This window comes from Bombyx mori, chromosome 7 (assembly GCF_030269925.1).
Source record: "Bombyx mori chromosome 7, ASM3026992v2".
Taxonomy (NCBI): domain Eukaryota; kingdom Metazoa; phylum Arthropoda; class Insecta; order Lepidoptera; family Bombycidae; genus Bombyx; species Bombyx mori.
Genome location: NC_085113.1, coordinates 8,084,000 through 8,103,342, shown reverse-complemented (window position 1 = coordinate 8,103,342; position 19,343 = coordinate 8,084,000). Strand labels below are relative to the sequence as shown.

The window sequence follows — 19,343 nt, the reverse complement described above, 5'->3', positions numbered from 1 at the left end:
TATTAACGTTATTTAGTGAAATAGACAATATAAAAAAAAACTTTTTAAATTTGAAATAATACCTCTCTGTTATATATAATCTATAATTTCTTTTTTTTTGACTTACCTATTTGGTGGTAGCCTAAGAGGCTATTCCAGCTACGCGTGGACAGGTAGGTGAGCTTACAGGCTCAACCTGAGAGAATTTGCTAACACTAGCCCTGGCAAGAGCAGTGCTTCGCAGAATTCACTACTGAGTCGGGATCACAGCCTACTCAATGGGCTGTGTCTATTTGTTACGATCTACGAAATCTTAATCGGAGTCGACGAGTTCAACTAGGACGGTGACCGGTGCTTGAAGAACCTAAAAGTACCGAGAGTGGATCTGAGAGATCTGACATGACATGTTTTCGGCGACGGTGGCTTTGCTTTGCCCAGTCGCCTGGGTCGGATATGTAGTTAGCGGTGGCTGTTATGACAGTTATCGTGCCGCGCCGCTTTTTCAAAGTAGAGCTCTGACGCTTCCTTAAGATACTTACGTATCAGTACTAGATTTAGGTCTTATGAAGATCTGCATTCCTCATTTACCATGGTGCTCCGACGGCTAGCTAGAAACGGGATTGGATGAGAACGAGTGACCGATGTTGGAAGAATACCGAGAAAGCACCGAGAGTGGATTCGAGGATCTGACAAGAAATATTCTGGGCGAAGGCAGCTTTACGTTGCCCCATCGTCTGAGTCGAATATGAAATTAAATCTATAAGTCTAGTATAAGCCGGCTCTGGTCAAACTGGAAAGGCTTACGGGACACCAGTACTTAATCCTTTCTTCATAAATACAAAAAAAGTTAATCAAAATTGTTTGATTATCAAGAACAAAACCAAGTGTTTTAAATCCTTTATTAATTGTTTATATTTCTATATTATTATATACATATTATACTTTAATAATATCTGTTAAAATTCAGTACAAAATCTTATTTAAATTAAAAATTTCGTTTTAATAGGAGTTTTATCGATTGCAGAATCGTAGTTATTACTCCTGCTCAATTGTTATTATGGAATGTCAAATATACGGATTGTACTGTACTGTACCTACTGAAAAAACGAAAAGAAAATCAAGTTATAATTTTTTTGTACCAAAATTTAAACTAAAAATTTATAAAAATCAATTACGTTCTTAAATACATTCTAAATAAACTCTATAATCGCGGGTCGTTTTTACCTGTGTTGGAGACTTACACAGAGAAACTTTTAGCTTTTATAAAATAACGAAGGTCTGGCTGTCGCGGGCTCTTGCTCTACATGGAGCAAGTGGGCTTGTAGATAAAACTGCGATGCGAAGCAGCATCGTAAAAATCTACGAACTCCCACGACGCGTTGCAAGTACTTGCGACATGATTCTTTGTTTCTTTTCCCTGTATCTCCTCAGCAAGCGCATTCATTTTTATTATCTATGTCACGAGCTAGTTTACATAATATGTTCAGCACGGTTGACGGTCATCGAACGAATGGTCACCCGAATTGCGGAAGGGAAACGGCTTGCCGCATGAAATCGCAATGCAGCAATTCGTGTCGGAGTTTTGTGCGCAGCGAATTTGCATCGTGCCGATTCGCAGTTTTTATAAATTTTGCGTACCTACATCAATTTATATATACCTATTAATTCTTTGTTGTGCTCTAATCGATTATGCTAACGCAACCACGCGCTCTACGCAAGGGCGGATCCAGCTTTGGCGCCAGGAGTGGGTCACATAGTCGTGGGCAAGTTAAGAACTTATAATTTAATTTTGATAACAGTAGATAATAAATAAATCATGATGTTCTTCAATTAGTCCAAGTTAGTTCAAGTCCTGGAACTAGCTCAGGGGGGGGGAGTCATGACCCCCATGACCCCCCCCTGGATCCGCCGTTGGCTCTACGTTGATTCACAATTCAATGCTTTTGATGGTTACACTCACCACCCACCTGGTGTTAAATGGTTAGCCAATAGAGTGCGTAACGAAAAACTGTCACTTAGCTTGAGAGATACGACTGAAGTTTTTATATCAGTGTGCTTAATGCGAGTTTTTTAATGTTCTCGATAGCGTAAAAGTTATCTCAAACTTGTATGGAGCTTGAACATTTGCCTACGTAACACGTCATCTCGGATCCTCCCGATCCACTAACGGTGCTTTTAGGTACTTCAAGCACCGGTCACCGTTCTCGTCGAACCCGTCGCTTGCGACGAAGGGCTCGACGAGTAAATTAACTCTCAGACACAGCCCACTGAGTTTCTCGCCGGATCTTCTCAGTGGGTCGCGTTTCCGATCCGGTGGTAGATTCTGCGAAGCACGACTCTTGCTAGGGTTCGTGTTAGCAACATCGTCAGGTTTGAGCCCCGTGAGCTCACCTACTAAAGTTAGGGTTACGCTGAAATAGCCGCTAGGGCTATCAGCTTAGGTAGGAAAAAAAAAAAAATTGCCTACGTTTGCCGCTAGGGGCGCTGTTCCAACTGCATACAAATTTGAGTTAAGTTTTACGATATCGAGAACGTTAAAGAACTCGAACTAAGTACTCGGACTGGCGTTTACCTACAGTACGACAGCAATACGTTTCATTTTAATAAATATACAAAACAATCACACATCACTAATATACACCAAGTGGGTCATAAAATACTAGAAAACTCTAAGCAAACGGATCGCGTGAGTCCTCAATTTGGTTCGTAAAATAAGTATGTAAATAAAATAATAATATGTCTTTTATAAAACAAATATCTATAACTAAATGTGCGAGCTTTTTCTTTAGACAATGAGGTCTTAAAAAAAACCCTTTGCTAAACTAGTTTGCATATTCATTGTATTATTATAAAATGCTTTTTAATAATTATTGTGTCTAAAATATTATCGTTATTTGGAAACATTTTAAATCACTATAGAAAATGCATTTTCAACCGACATTGTAAAAAAAAAATCGACTTAAGAAACAAACACACACACTAAAAATTCTGCACTGGTCTTAAAAGTACTCATAGATACGATCTCTTATTACATTAATAAAATTAAGTAAGTACCATCAACTACTTCATCAAATTTTAATTGGCCTATTATTAATTTGGTTCAATATAGAAATAAGAATGATAAAATATGTAAAAACATCAGTACAAGAAACTGAGATATTCAAAATAGGATATACCATAGTACATTAAACAAATTTCGGTACTTACGTGTTAACGCCACCGCGGCAAAAATTTAATGGTTAGCAAGTGTGGCTCGAAAAATATGGAAAAGCGAATCAGAGCACCCCACTTTCCACCTGGTCTTGTCTGCCCTACCCCTAGAGTGTATATAAAAAGCCGGAGGCGCGGAGGGAGAGTAGTCCTCGCCCGCTGTGACGGAGCACGTGTGGCCGTCCTTCGGCACGCAAGGGCGGAAGGGCTGCTCTTCCCGCAGCGCCGGAGATAAGGCGGATTCAAACTAAAGCTCCCTTCGAATTTGACTAAATAATGCAATTTTAATCAAAAAAATTTACCGTGGGTATCTTCATAACCATGGGGTTCCGCGGCGTGGGAATGGTGCAGGGGGTAAACCCTTAACCCCCCCCCCCACCCCGACCCAAAATCGACGGACCATAAAGGAAAGTTTAACCGAATTCTTGCCGCAGTGGCGTTAATACGTAAGTACCAAAATTTCTAATCAGTAACATACTTATAAACAATATTAGCTAAAAAATATGAAATATCATACCAAAATATTATTGTTTCTGACAGCTTGACAGAGACCGATTGTTTTTTTTTTGCAAATTAATCTCTTTAATTCTATAATAAAACTATAAAATCTGGTCTTGGAGGGTCTGACGCCTGACAAGCTAGTATTCCCCTACATAATGAGTTGTACTTTTATTGTCATTTTGTCAACACTTGCTGTCAGGTTCCCACCCGACAGCACCTGACATTACATTTTATAACTTGGAAGTTTGAGAACAAGTGGTGGATACTCTGAACGATAGAGTGGCATATCTCCATATTATTGAGCTACTAGCGCTCACAGATCGAAAAACAAATTATCGTCGTTGTTAGTTGAGCTACTCAAAAACTGGTATTTTAATAATTTTTCATATAGTGAGTATACTCAATAAATTATTGCTATTATTAATAATAATATTTGTATTACGTAATATTGCACCGTATATAATAAATTTTTGATATAAAAAAAGTGTTTAAACATGACAACTCCGAGAAACTTAACATTCAATGGATATACAATTTATTTAGTTTTGTCATAAAATGGCGTAAATACATTTGTATTCTTATTATTTCCGAGTAGTTATGTCTACCCTGACACAAACCAGTTATTATTTGTGATGTACATATTTAAATAACAGTAAACAGTCTTCACATTATTATCTGTGGTTCCGGTACAGATAACGCTATCGACTTGTGCGGTAGTACTTGTCCTCCGTTAACGTATAGCTCGTCTTTGACTATGACGTCTTCGCCTAATACGGTACAGTTCTCCATGCGCACCCAGCGACCGACCACTGACCTCCAGCCAACTATACAACCGTCGAGCCATGCATGTTGTCTTACGCACGCACCTCGGAGGATTGTACTACGCTTTATACATGCACCTGGAATAATTTAATGCATATCTGCATTAGATTGAATATAATTGAAAAAAATAGGAAAAATATCAGCCAAGGATATTAAAATTAGAGGATACAATTATTAGGATCTCTCTGGCACTTCAGCTACAATATAATATTATTACTAGCGACCCGCCCTCGCTTCGCTTCGGAAACTGTAATTTATTATTGATTTCTCCACTATGTAATGGATGTTATTATACATATAAACCTTCCTCTTCAATCACTCTATCTATTAAAAAAACCGAATCAAAATCCGTTGCGTAGTTTTAAAGATTTAAGCATACATAGGGACAGAGAAAGCGACTTTGTAGTGATTTTGAACAGTAGTTGAATTTTTCCATTTACTAACGACATCTATGGGCAATGTGCCATGCCTCAATTACTTTTTAAAGCAATAATTACTACGAAAAATTCTTACCATCTTCCACGACAACATCAGGTCCGATGGTAACGTTAGGCCCTATCCTACAGCCTTTGCCAATTTTAGCTGTCGGATCAACAATCACATTGCCTACGATACCAGTTCCGTCATACAATTCGTTTGAATTCTTTTGACGTAAGCTTGTTAAGTACAAACACATGCCTGTGGAAGAATAAGGAGCATTTAAAATTCTTGTATTTTAGAACTAAGGAATTTAAAATATAAAACCAAACAATAAAAATAAAACAAAGGACATGGGCCACTCTCCATACATTGCCTGGCCCACTAAACGAAGTTCAAGGACAGTAATGAAATTAAGTTTAAATAACAGACTATATATCCCTTTTGTTATAAACAAATTAAAATCAATATTATTCATGAGGATACAGAGAATTTTAAAAAATAAGATAAGAATTTTAGTTTATATCATATGATTTTGCTGACAATACACTGACACTTTATTAACATCATCATCGGCTTAAATATTATTTATATTACTATACTTTATGACACAGACCTAATTCTAAATATTCTTAAATATAATAAGCAGGTATAATAATATCCAGGTAGGCAGGCAGGCTAAGAGTGCGAAAACGAGGAATCAAATGTAAAACGTCAATAAACATCACAGTTTTTTTTTTTTTGCTTAAGCTGTATAATTATTCATCCATGTAATGATTTGTTCTACGGATTTAAAAGTATAAAAATAGATTTTTGTTTATACATATATAATATTTTATATGAATTTTAAAATCCATTAATTAAATATGTTAATATATTTTGCTAGTTTTTTACAATATAATGGTCGACTGGAAGAGAATGCCCATGGCATTAAGTCCGCCTGTGTACAAGTTTTGTTTTGTGCATAAAGTATAAATAAATAAAATAAATAAATAAATAATGTTTTTTTAAGGAGATTTAATGTGAATTGCTTAAAATATAAGTATATTTTACCTATGGCAACTTCTTCAATGTTATCAATGTTAGTCAAGCTAATTTCTTTTTATTTATGATTTTAATTATCCCACCATTAAAATACCCTTAAATTTTACAATAAGTATGTAAAAATTAAATGTTTTTTTCTATAGATATTTCATTAATGTCCTTGAGAGCACGAGTAGCTGGGCCGAAAATGGGCCATGTCCTTTAGACAGATTTTTTTTCTGTTGATGGTATACAATTATGAGCAATTTGACATACAAGCAAGATTACAGAACGAATTAAAATCATATGTTGAAGTATCACTATATACATAATTACATATTTTTTAAATCTATTTAGCCCAAGAGCAAATAAACCTGTTTATTATATTAGATAATTGTAACCAAAGTGTATCCTTCCTGCAGTGAGATAAAATACAATATGTTTTATTAGCAGTGTTGGAATCCTAAAGTCCTAATGAGCTCATGCCTTCTCTAACTTCTTTAATTGCATCATCTGCCTTAATCCTCCAAACTTTTAAGTCTTATAAAATACCAATTGACTTCTTACCTGTTAAAAAGTCTTTTGGTTGTCCAACATCCATCCAGAAACCTTGCAGTTCCATTGCATGCAATTCACCATCTTTTGCCATAAATGGGAAAACTTCCTTCTCAATTGACATTGGTCTTAATTCTATTCTGCTTAAGACCGATGGGTTTAATAAATACATGCCTGTTCGGGGTATAAAATGTTTTTGAAAAATAGTAAATTTAATGGAATTATTTCTTTAAAATTGCACAATCAATGTTAGTCATGGATTAATTTGTAGCTATATGATTTATGAAGTGAATATTTTTGAACAAAAACCTGAACAATATACCCATTTTCAGACTATTTTGGCCTTTTTTATAAGGAACACCTTCTGTGTCAGGGCAGTCATGATTAACTTTAAAAAATTAAAATGTCACTAATTGATGTAACTCACCGGCATTAATTTTGTTTGAGATAAATTCTTGTGGTTTTTCTATAAAACTTTCTATTTGACCATTATCATCATAAACAACCACACCATATTTGGATGGCTCTTCTACTTTTGTAACCACTATTGTACCTTCCTGCAAAAGAAATATCCTAAATAGATACATTCAGTTAAAACACAGCACTTGTTTTCTTTTTTTTTTCTTTTGTTTAGTTTCTGTAGAAGAAATTATTCAAGAAAAACATTTTTTCAATGCATGATGTCATCTGTGATTTTTATTTAAGCATATTTGAGTCGTCTATTATCAAAGGTGGCAATCTGTGCATTTGGACAAAAAAATGTTATTGATATGTCAATACAGATTGATTTGAATATAATCGTCTCCTTCAAAGAATACGGTTCAAAACCTGCATTAAATAAAGGTTAATACTTAACCTGTTATTTATCTAAGATGTCGTTCAGAAGAGTTTTGTGACTGCCAATGGAATACAAAGTCAATAATTGGTTTTTCTGATTTACCTATAATTGTCCAAAAGTCACATTGCCGGCTTTGATAATAGTCGACTGATTTAATATTTCAATGGACCATTGGCATAAGCATATTTAATATTTCAATGGATCATAGGGCCATTTGAAATTTTCATTTCTGTTGTATATAAGGTATTCATAACTCACATTTTTTATGTAAAAATAAAAATTATTAAATAATATTCATTTATTACCTTCCCATGATTCTTGTGATATCTTGCAAGTTCTTTAAATGGAAACTCACAAATTACATCAGAGTTCAATACAAAGAATGGTTCCGAACTGGTGCTGAGCAGTTCCCTGGCAAGTGCCAGTGGTCCTGCTGTTCCCAGTGGTTCAGTCTCATGAGAAAATGTTAGGGAAACACCCAGTTTTGAAACTTGTTCTGTTAATTCTTTTTCCATTTCTTCTGCTCGGTATGATACCGCTAATATGACCTGAAATCATTATTTAGTTAAATAATCTAGTAAAACGCAAAATATATTAAAATTTAAAAAAAAACATTATTACTTACTATAGTTACAGTTATAAAGTATGGTTAAATAATTAAAAAATGCATAAAATTAAAAAAGTGAGATGCGTTATTGTTAATGTTTACTTACCTGTGTAACACCGGCTTCGACTAAGGCTTCAATTTGATGCATCAGAATAGGTTTGTTGGCGAATTCGACCAGAGGTTTAGGTCTACTTAAAGTCAAAGGTCTTAAACGAGTTCCGTAGCCGCCGACCAAGATCAGGGCCCGTATCTCTTCTAATTTCTTATCGGTACCACACATTTTAAATTGATACTGGATTTACTCTACACTGATTGAACGTTTCCCGGTCCAACTTATGCAGAAGTTTTTAAGGTACTAATATGCACATTCAGCCAAATTAGTTTCTAAAGGAGTGTGTATGTAGGTACGTAAGCACAAGTTTTGTTTACTGAATTTGTGAACAAAGCACTGACAAAGAAAAACAGACTGAAAATTCCATATTACACGTCACTCATATCACGTTGTATTTGGTAGATATTTTTTCTACTACATTAATCTGTGCTGTCTCAAAATATTCTGTGGTCGTTTGAGATGGGAAAAAATATGTATGGACTTTTTGGCGGGAACGCGAGGTGTGAAGTTGTGTGATTTGTTTTATTTTGTCTATTTAGTGTTTCTTCAGGTTTAAATGCGTAATAACGGTGGTTTATTAACTGTTTAATATCTGTGAAAGTGCACAAATGTGCGAAAATAAAACAAAGCCGCTGGACATAGCTTCTCGGAATCCTCCAAAAAGTCCACTGAAAAGGTCTCAATATATGATTACCATTTTACTGCGATTAACCTATATCTGTTGGAGTTTGAATATAAATGTAATGGCAGGCAACACTTGACACATGATTACAGATTTCGAATATTAGAATTATTGTAAATGTTTAAAAAACAGATGATTGTATTCTCGTAAGAAAGTCATGACTTCTCATCTAGACACGGTCAAAGAAACATGTAATAGTTTTATAAAAATATAAAGATAATAATTTTATAATGGTGTAGCAGTGCAGTCAAACTATCTGCAATATAATTATAATGAAGCAGTGTGTTTTTAAATAGCCCCTCATCACCCACATAAGAGAACACAAAAGCTATAACTTATACAGTTGAAGTGTGAATTACCCAAAATATAACGTTAAGTGTCAAGAAAGTAGACAAAAATCTGCCATCTGCGAGCTAATCTGGCGTGCAATGACAAAACAGTTTGAGTTATTAACAAATTGTTCTTTATATCAAAATAAACACTTTTATCGCATCTGGTATATAGAGTACATAAGCTTTGTCTTTTACACTACATCATTTGGACAAATATTTGAGTACTTATGATGATAAAGAACCGAGTGCGCGATATTCGGAAAGATGAAGATAGTAAATTCAATAAGATCATTATTTAATTACAGTTCCCGGAACAAAGTGACGACTGGTCGTTAGTAACGATATTATTAATGTCGCACCTCTCAAATGTGTGTGTGTGTGTGTGTTTATGTGTTGCCAGCAAAACCTTTAAAATATCATGTAATAATACAGGAAAAAACCTTGTTGAGTTTCCAAATTTAATGAAGCGGTCGCAGACCTTGAATTCCTTAAAAAACCACACACAAAAAGTAGGTGAGCTCACGGGGCTCAAACCTGACGACGTTGCTAACACGAACCCTAGCAAGAGCCGTGCTTCGCAGAATCTACGAGCGGATCGTAAACGCGACCCAGTGAGATGATGCGACGAGAAACTCAGTGGGCTGTGTCTGAGGGTTAATTTACCCTCAAAATCGGTTATTGAAGGTTAATTTACCCTCGAATTTACGAGAACGATGACCGGTGCTTGAGGTACCTAAAAGCACCGTTAGTGGATCGGGCGGATCCGAAATGACGTGTTTGGGGCGACGTCGACTGCTTTCCATTCTGTCCGCAGGGTCGGGAATGTAATTACCGGAGGCCACGATGAGAGGGTTCCCGTGTCGTGCCGCATTATGGAAGTGGCGCATCGATGCCGACTGCAGATAATTACTGATGGACTCTTAAGTCCAGGTCGTCATGGAGGTCCACGTTCCTGACGAACCACGGAGCTCCGACGGCTATCCTGCAAAAACGGGATTGAATTATTTGGAATGATTTTAAGTTAGTGCGGGCCACGGCGCGTGAGCGAACACTACACTTGCATAGGTCATGACGGGTTGCTATGAAAAACATGAGTTGACATATATACATTCGTCAGATTTCAAAAATAGGGCTTACTGGTATAACGCCTTTAAGAGTGAGTTGTTCTGACTATGCCACTATACAAGCACTGCGTCGTACAGAAGCACTTACTCGTCCTTAACCTTTGCATTAGACGTATTCAGTGCTAGCACTAGGAGTAGGCTTAGGAACCCCGGTAACCGTACTCGTCGAACTCGACAAAGAGGTCGACGTGCAACCTAACCCATTTTTTTTTTTTTTTTTTCGGGCCGGTGGCCGAACCTCCTACGAGGTCCCCGCGCCTAGGGGGCGCGCGGGGTATGTGAGACTCAACGATCTGCAGGTGTTGAGAGCAGATCGCGGGCCCAAGGATTTTAGGGCCCACCCACTAAACGACTCCCCTGCACTCTTACACCCGACGTCCGATCTCCGTCCAGGGTCAGAACCCGTTCAGAGTAGTGGGGTTCCCGCGGTCAACACTACAACCAGACACGCGGCGCCACCCCGAGGACGCCCGACCGACGGGTCGTCGAGGCGATAGTCGACGACCAACGACGTCGGTCTCCGCGGTACGGTGGCCCTACCAGGCCGCCCGGGCGGTGCCGCTGGTGTTCCGGGATACCCCGCTGGGCCAGGACCAGCCTGCCGGGTCGGAACGCGATACACCGCCGACCGGGTTGCTCTTCAACAGTATGTTCGGCGACGACAGCGACGACGAAAATGCGGACCGCATCGTAGTCCGCAGCCGCCGACGCGCCGTCCCGTCCTCCTGGTGCCAGCGCGCTAGAGTGACGGTAGCGTGCGGCGCAGCCTCAACCCCCTTAGGTCGCCCCGTGACCATCACCGGGAGGAGACTGCCTCCTCATAGGGGCTGGAGCTGGACAAACGCCCTCCTCCGACCCCCGGCCCGACGGCGGCGGCACGGCGCCGAGAGGGAAGAAGAGCTCTCCCTCTGCCGTTCCGCCGCCTCCTTCCGCGAGATGGTGGACTCGCAGAAGTCGAGCATCGCCTGCCCGGACTCGTCGCTGCCGAGCATCGTAGCCACGACGGTCGGAAGCGACAAGTCCGGTCCTATTTTTGCAACGAGGACGCGGCGCTGCTCCTCGAAAGCGGGGCAGTACGCGAGCGTGTGCTCCGCCGTGTCCTCGTTGCAGCCACTGCAGTAGTGGCACTTCGGCGTCGGCTCCCTCCAGGCGACGAGGTGCAGGTAGCGACCGAAACAGCCGTGTCCCGTAAGCACCTGCGTCGCTCGGAAGGTGAGACGTCCTCGGTCGCGATTCACCCAGTCCGAGAGGACCGGGCGGATCGCCTCGACGGTCCGTCGCCCGTAGGCAGGGTCCACCAGGCGGCGAGACCACGCCACGAGCACGACACGCCGAGATTGAAGCTTCCGCACTCGAACTTCCGCCGCGCCGGGACGCGGCTCCCCCCTGGAGCGGAGATCACATTGCCACGCGTAATCCGCAGCGAGCGCCTCCGCTTCCAGGTCCCAGGGAGGCGTCCCGGCGAGCACGCACGCCGCCTCGAACGAAACGGTGCGGTACCCGCGAACCGCCCTGACCGCAATCGCCCGCTGTGGCCGTCGCAACGCCGCGACGTTGTCGCGGGTCAGGGCGTGGCACCACACGGGAGCCCCGTACAGTGCCATCGACCGCACCACCCCCGTGTAGAGGCGGCGCACCACCACGTCAGGCCCCCCGACGTTTGGCAACAGCCGACTCAGCGAGCCGGCGGCTGCCATCAGTCGGGAACCTAATCTTTCAAAGTGAGCGCGGAAGCTCCAACGACCGTCCAGTACGAGACCGAGGTACCGCAACCCGGTCGCCTCAATCTCGACGCGAACGCCTCCGATCACGAGGTGGGCCCCCTGAGACGTGCAACCTAACCCATGCATCAACCCGCTGAGTTTTTCGCCGGATCTTCTCAGTGGGTCGCGATTCCGATCCGGTAGTAGATTCATTCGCGAAGCAATTGCTCTTGACTTGTTAGATCTCCTTCGGAGGCACTCGAGCAGTTGTTAGCAAATCCCACCCCTTCTGGCTGAGCCCTTGCTCGCCTACATGTCCTGGTGAAACTGGAAAGGCCTCCGGGACACCAGTAATCTTTCAATCGTAAAAAAAAAAAAAACTTACTCATCCATAGATTTTCACAATCATCATAGTGTCTGATCAAATCTCTGTTACGTAATCGTTGGCAATAGATTCTTGTTGTCAGTGTCACTTAGTGTCACTCACCATCCAATTAAATTAATCTCTAGTTTTTCCCTTTCGTAGATTTACATTCAATAATTCTACAATGGCTATGCCAGTCCGGGTTCTTTCTAAGTTCAAAGGTAAGTTATTTATCCATTCATGAATTATTTTAACTGTGAAATCAACATGTAAAAGCACAGTTCGGACCACTGTTTTATTAACCTGTACTTAACCTTGATGGTTGGTACGTATCCCGCTGTATGGGTTTTAACTGGACGAATGGTTACTCTGTTACGTATATATTATAACAGGTAATAACATTGATAACACAATTGAATGATGGGTGAATAATTCAACGCGAGTTTCGCCAATGGTATTCAAAGAGTGAGACCTTCACCCAGGACTACTATTTTTATCTCAATGGTCGATATTATAGTGATATATTAATTATATAAACTAGTGTAAGAGTTTCGTTAATTTTGCGATTTGTGGTCCATGAAAACCAATAACTTGACCTTTGATACAATCTTGTATATACTTTGATTAAGTATCTAATCAGTACATCAAATACCCAATTTTAACAAAATTGTCGAAAAAACTAGGTAGGCGCTTAATTTTGAATCGCATAACAAATTTAAAAAAAAAGAGCATTTAGGAAAAAGTTAAGTTTTAAGTAAAACAAGTTTAGTGAGTCATAATTAAAACATATTTTACTCTCCTTAGATGGACTAAAACTCGGCAATGTACGATTTGCATCCGGCAACCCTTATGCTGAAACCAGAAAAAATTTGATCCTTACAAGTGAAACAAAAGTGATTGTTCAGGGTTTCACTGGAAAGCAGGGTACCTTCCACAGCCAACAAGCCCTTGACTATGGTACTAAAGTTGTTGGAGGAGTGTCACCAAAGAAGGCTGGTACAGAACATCTTGGTAAGCCTGTGTTTGGTACAGTCAAAGAGGCAAAGGCAGGCACAGGAGCAACTGCCTCTGTTATTTATGTACCTCCCCCTGGAGCTGCAGCAGCCATTCTAGAAGCTATTGAGGCTGAAATGCCCCTCATTGTGTGCATTACAGAAGGTGTGCCACAACATGTAAGTTGGCCATATTATTTTATCGGATGTTGATAAGATTATTTTTTTCCTACCTAAGCTGCGAGCCTTGAGAGGCTATATCAGCGTAACCTTAACTAGTAGGTGTGCTCACGGGGCTCAAACCTGACGACGTTGCTAACACGAACCCTAGCAAGAGCCGTGCATCGCAGAATCTACCACCGGATCGGAAATGCGACCCACTGAGAAGATCCGGCGAGAAACACAGTGAGCTTTGTCTGAGAGTTAATTTACTCGTCGACCCCTTCGTCGCGAGCGACGGGTTTGACGAGGACGATGACTGTATGATGAGAACTGACATTTACTGGTTATTAATTAATTCAGTACTGTGACCTAGATACATAAACTCATCACATTATTATTACAATTGATTGCTTGATATACTTGGTACCTACTGTGATATTGTTCCCAATTTAAGATCTCACATTCAAAATAAAAAGTGGATATTTAAACTTTTACTACTATTCATTTTGAAATCTATAAAAAAGTATGGTCTCATAGTCTTGAATGGCTGCCAATGCAATGTTTTTGGTATTTCAGGATATGGTGCGAGTAAAACATGCCCTCTTGAGACAAAACAAGTCTAGACTGGTTGGTCCTAACTGTCCTGGTATCATTGCTCCCGAGAAGTGTAAAATTGGTATCATGCCAGCTGCAGTGCACAAACGTGGTTGCATCGGAGTTGTATCGCGTTCTGGGACATTGACCTATGAAGCCTGTCATCAGACTACTATTGTAAGTTAAATGCAAGGCTATAAAATTGCTGGAAATCATACTAACTAATAATAATGTTAAAATCAGTATATCTCCATTTTTTGCATTGACGGGTCTGATTTTTGTATATACAGATATTTTGGTGACCCTAACCCTAATGATTTGCATAAATACTAAGCAAAGACTCCCTAAAAAAAACTATTTGGACTTCATTGTATTTTCAGTAAAATTTTACTCTACTGAGGTTGAAAGTTCAATTTTCTTAAGTTTTGCTTTACAAAGTCCTGAATGGTATAATAATATTTTAAAACTATTAAATTTCAAACAGCATAAAATATTGTTATGGCTCAAACTATTCTTATTATTAATAATATGTCTTAGAAATTTTATTTATGAATTTGCAGACTGGCTTAGGCCAAACTTTGTGTGTCGGTATTGGAGGGGATCCCTTCAACGGAACAGACTTCATTGACTGCTTAGAAGTTTTCCTCAAGGATCCTGAGACCAAGGGCATCATCCTCATTGGTGAAATTGGTGGAAATGCTGAAGAATTAGCATCAGAATATTTGACTCAGTACAATACTGTAAGTATCTTCAATTCATTTCTTCATTAGCATTTGAGTTTATAGTTGTTAGTAATAAAACCCGGAGATTAATTTAAAAAATTATGAAACATGAATATTTATTTTTCTGGAACGCTGTAGTATAAAATTACAAGACATGTCATTATGACAAAAAGAAAATATAAATTTATATCTCAAATACCCCTCCTTTGTGTAATATTTTTGGATGTACAAGGATGTTTCCTTGAAGTTTTGGATGTTTCCTTTATATTTTAAATCTATGTTGACTCGTTAAGGTCCCATTTCCAATTAGTGAATAACAATAAAAAAAAAATTTTTTTTAATTCTTTTAAAATTATTTTCTACTTTACAGAAGAAAAAGGTAAAATAATATTCAAGCCCAATGGTTAAGTTAATTTGATTTTTTTGTAGTTATACTACAGATTTAGTAATATGTTTAGAATTAGTTTTAGTTGTAGATTTAGAAGGTCTAGAAGATTGGTAAACAATTAATCGTAAATCATTATAGTATTGACCATTTAGGTATATAGGTATAGTAATCAGAGATTCTGCCTTATTTTAAGTGGTTACCATGGCCCATGGACATCAGCAATACCCGTTGAATAGTTGAGCTACTACTTGCCATTAATTGAATTTAAAACCTTATTTGAAGAGGGATGTATTAGCACTTAAAAAAGAACAATACGTAGGGTATTCATTCTAGAGTTTGAAACGGGTAAGAAATAATACCTGGTACACGGTAGGACAAAGTAGAAAGTACACATTAGTAAGTACAAACCTTGTAAGAGGTTCCAAGTGGCAGTGACGAATTCTGTGATGGATTAGATTTCATATCATGTCACAGCAATACAGTATGTTGACGCTTATTGTGCGATTGGTGTGTGTAGATAATTCATGTCTTCAGATATTATTTAAATAACAAATGACGTACGACGATTGCGTAACATATATCTGCAACTGATATTAATAAATCACGTTTTGTGTACTAAAGTAAATCAGGTAGTGTTTAATGAATAAATAATATAAAAAAAAATTATGATTACTCAAAACTATATCGTTAGAGCGTTTATATTTAATTTTAGATTATCTATACTTCTATATTATATTATATTATTATATTATAAAGAGGAAAGATTTGTTTGTTTGTTTGTATTGAATAGGCTCCAAAACTATTGAACCGATTTGAAAAATTCTTTCATTGTTTGGAAGCTACACTATTCCCGAGTGACATAGGCTATAATCTTTTTTGAAAAAAATTAGGGATCCTTACTAATATTCCAATAATGTAACCAAAGGTATAAAAAAATTACCTAAAATATTCTTTACATCGCGTGCCCTGCGAAAACTATTGATGATGGAATAAAATAATGTACTACGACTTTGTAGAACACATTATTATTTACAAAAAGTGTCGCGACAGCATATCTCTATTATAGTTATGCCGCAATAAGTGTTCCTTTGTTTAAAAACAAAACAACGTCAAATATCGTTGAAATTTTTGTTAAAGACCCGAGCGGAGCCGGAGCGGGCCGATAGTTGGTATATATAATAAGAAAAAAATCCTTAAGAATGAATTTTCTGGAATTAAACAGCCTATTCTTCGAAATGGTTTTTCAATCATAAAAAAGGGCAACGCTCGTAATTTAAAAAAAAAATATGGGAGGAGAATGTACTGTGACCGCGCTTACGTTGAAAGATACAAGTTGTTATTACAACATGATTGATATCATATCTCAAGAACCAGAAGGGTCCATGGACTTCTATCTTCTTACTGTACAATAATTATTAATTAGAATTATGCGTGTTTTCGTTGTGACACAGCAACCTCATTTACGAAATAAATTCACATCTCAACACTCAAAAAATTTATTTATTTCATTGCGTGGGTGGGTGAACTAGCTCACGGCCTACCCGGTCTTGAGTGGCTACCAGACCCTGTTGATATGACAACATGAATGCCACCATATTATCTCACCATATATCGTATGTTATGGTCTAAATCTCATTTGTATAGTGTCACCTTTTAAGTCAGAACCTATGATTGCTTCGTGATAGCAAAAAAGGGTAGGATGGTGGAATAAACTGGCTTACAATACATCCTAGTTTTTTTTTGCCACGTACCATCCGGCTATGGAATGAGCTCCACGGTGTTTCCCGAGCGCTATGACATGTCCTTCATTAAAAGAGGCTTGTGGAGAGTATTAAGCGGTAGGCAGCGGCTTGGCTCTGTGCCTGGCATTGCTGAAGTCCATGGGCGACGGTAACCACTCACCGTATGCTCGTCTGCCTACAAGGGCTATAAAAAACAAAAAAAAAAAACATTAAGTAGCAACTGACAATCGCAGTATAAATAAATAAATAAATATTTACTAACAATCACGCCACGTTAACTGGTCCCGTGATAAGTTCGTAAAGAACTTGTGTTACAGGTACCAGATAACGGAAATAAATGTAAGATTTTTATTATACACATACATATATTTAATATACATCCATAACCCTGGAAAAGACATTTATATTTATCATACAAATATCTTTCCTTGGCGGGATTCGAACCCGCGACCCCCTTGTGTAGTGACCATGTCACTTACCACTACACCAGACGGTCGTTATATTCAGGCAGGCATCATATTCAGAACTATGCTGCTCATTCTCCTATATGAAGTTGTATAGTAAGAGTACATACAGCTAGTATTGTAGTATGTACAGTTAATATAAAGTAAACTTATTAAGAAGTACATTAGTTAGTTTAGTGCTCCGCCGTGTTAAAATTATCAATACTATCCATGTTCCTAATATTTAAAATACATACCATTAATCAACATGATTATTCTGTTAAATGTTTCAATAAATAAAGAATAGTTTAAAAAAACTAACAAAATACGCTTATAAAGAAAATCCAACTAAAAAATAGAAATAAAATTTTAATAAATTTGGATTAAAAATTTGTGCTTGTGGTGCTTTTCAGGATATTATTAAAATAACCCTTCCTTTTTTTTTATTGCTTAGATGTGTGGACGAGCTCACAGCCCACCTGATGTTACTGATTACTGGCGCCCATAGACATCGACAACGTAAATGCGCCACCCATCTTGAGATATAAGTTCTAAGGTCTCAAGTATAGTTACAACGGCTGCCCCACCCTTCAAACCGAAACGCATTACTGCTTCACGGTAGAAATAGGCGGGGTGGTGGTACCTACCCGCGCGGACTCACAAGTGGTCCTACCACCAGTAAAAACTACTCATATCTGTTCATAAAATATTTACAACTACTGATACCATGCACCCCATGCTTTTTTTACAATAAAATCATTTTTCTTCAGTATTTTTAATTCAAATTTATTTAAAAATTTATTTCTATTTTTTAGTTGGATTTTCTATAAAAGCGTATTTGGTTAGTTTTTTTTAAACTATTATTTATTTTTCATTTTTTAGTTGAATTTCGATATTTTCACTTTTTTTATTTTATTAATATTGAATTATCATCGGTCCTTAATAAGTATACCAAATTTCAAGTTAATCCGACGTTTTAAAGGGGCTCAAAATCATGTTCAAAAATTCCGTTACATACTAACATACATGCGTCTGAAGCTAATAGAAGCGTATTAATAATGTTATGGCATTGGTTTCCAGGGTCAAAAAGCTAAGCCTGTGGTGTCGTTTATCGCCGGTTTGACGGCTCCCCCGGGTCGACGAATGGGTCACGCTGGTGCCATCATTTCGGGCGGCAAAGGAGGCGCCATGGACAAAATTAAGGCTTTAGAAAAAGCTAATGTAATCGTCACTCGGTCTCCGGCCAAAATGGGCGTGGAACTTCACAAAGAAATGAAACGATTAGAGATCATCTAAACTTAACGTTCCTTAAAAATGTGTAAACGCGTTAGGTCGAACCACTCTTGTATAGTGTTTTAGTTACTATATTGCTATTATTTATTTTCGATTGTTGTTACAATTTGTCTTGTATTGTTATTTTGCGATTCCTGAGACATATTGATATTTTCATAAAAATATAATATTTAATCTCGTACATACATATATCAACCAGATTGAGTTTTATATAACAATGCTTTATTGGTCTTGTTGAAATTGCTATAGCATGCACGAATTCGATAGTGCACCTTATGAGATAAGCGGATTCGTTTGTTAAAAATTCTATAAGATAATTATTGTTATAAGTAGAGTTTACCTACTTTCAAATGTAATATTCGCTTAGATGTACTGTAATGTGTATCGTATTTGTGATTTGCCTGTATGGTTGAAAAGAAATTTGACTCGAAATATATTTATTTTGTTTTATTGATGAAATGAAAAGTATCAAATTCTAAAATGCACTTACTACCGTAAATGTTGGTCGGCTATTTCTTGCGTATTCAGATATTGAAGCGAATCTCAAAATAAGTTTTTTTTTATTGTTATCACCCTGACAGGCAAGGAAGTTTTTCTGTTTTATTGCCTACAAAGGCAGTTGGACGTCGGACCTACTTACTGGACGGTGAGTGACCATTGACGTCTATGGGCTTTACGGACATCACTTGAAAAATGACATGTAATAGCTTGCTGATTTTTACCGCGAAAAATTTAACC

At 38.2% G+C, this 19,343-nt stretch overlaps 2 protein-coding genes across 2 annotated transcripts; one reads left to right on the top strand and one right to left on the bottom strand.

Moving 5' to 3' along the window:
• Window positions 1–864: 864 nt before the first annotated feature.
• LOC101736019 (mannose-1-phosphate guanyltransferase beta) lies at window positions 865–8,480 on the bottom strand. Its single transcript, XM_004931306.4, has 6 exons — window positions 8,059–8,480; window positions 7,651–7,893; window positions 6,935–7,064; window positions 6,520–6,681; window positions 5,026–5,190; window positions 865–4,589 (listed from the first exon to the last, which is right to left on the bottom strand). The coding sequence occupies exons 1-6, from the start codon at window positions 8,230–8,232 to the stop codon at window positions 4,354–4,356; spliced, it is 1,110 nt and encodes a 369-aa protein (XP_004931363.1). The 5' UTR covers window positions 8,233–8,480; the 3' UTR covers window positions 865–4,353.
• A 3,475-nt stretch (window positions 8,481–11,955) lies between these two features.
• Window positions 11,956–19,041, top strand: LOC101735810 (succinate--CoA ligase [ADP/GDP-forming] subunit alpha, mitochondrial). Its single transcript, XM_004931305.4, has 6 exons — window positions 11,956–12,016; window positions 12,110–12,490; window positions 13,074–13,441; window positions 14,000–14,194; window positions 14,578–14,757; window positions 18,393–19,041. Exons 2-6 carry the CDS (start codon window positions 12,454–12,456, stop codon window positions 18,606–18,608), a joined length of 996 nt encoding a protein of 331 aa, XP_004931362.1. The 5' UTR covers window positions 11,956–12,016; window positions 12,110–12,453; the 3' UTR covers window positions 18,609–19,041.
• Window positions 19,042–19,343: the final 302 nt, after the last annotated feature.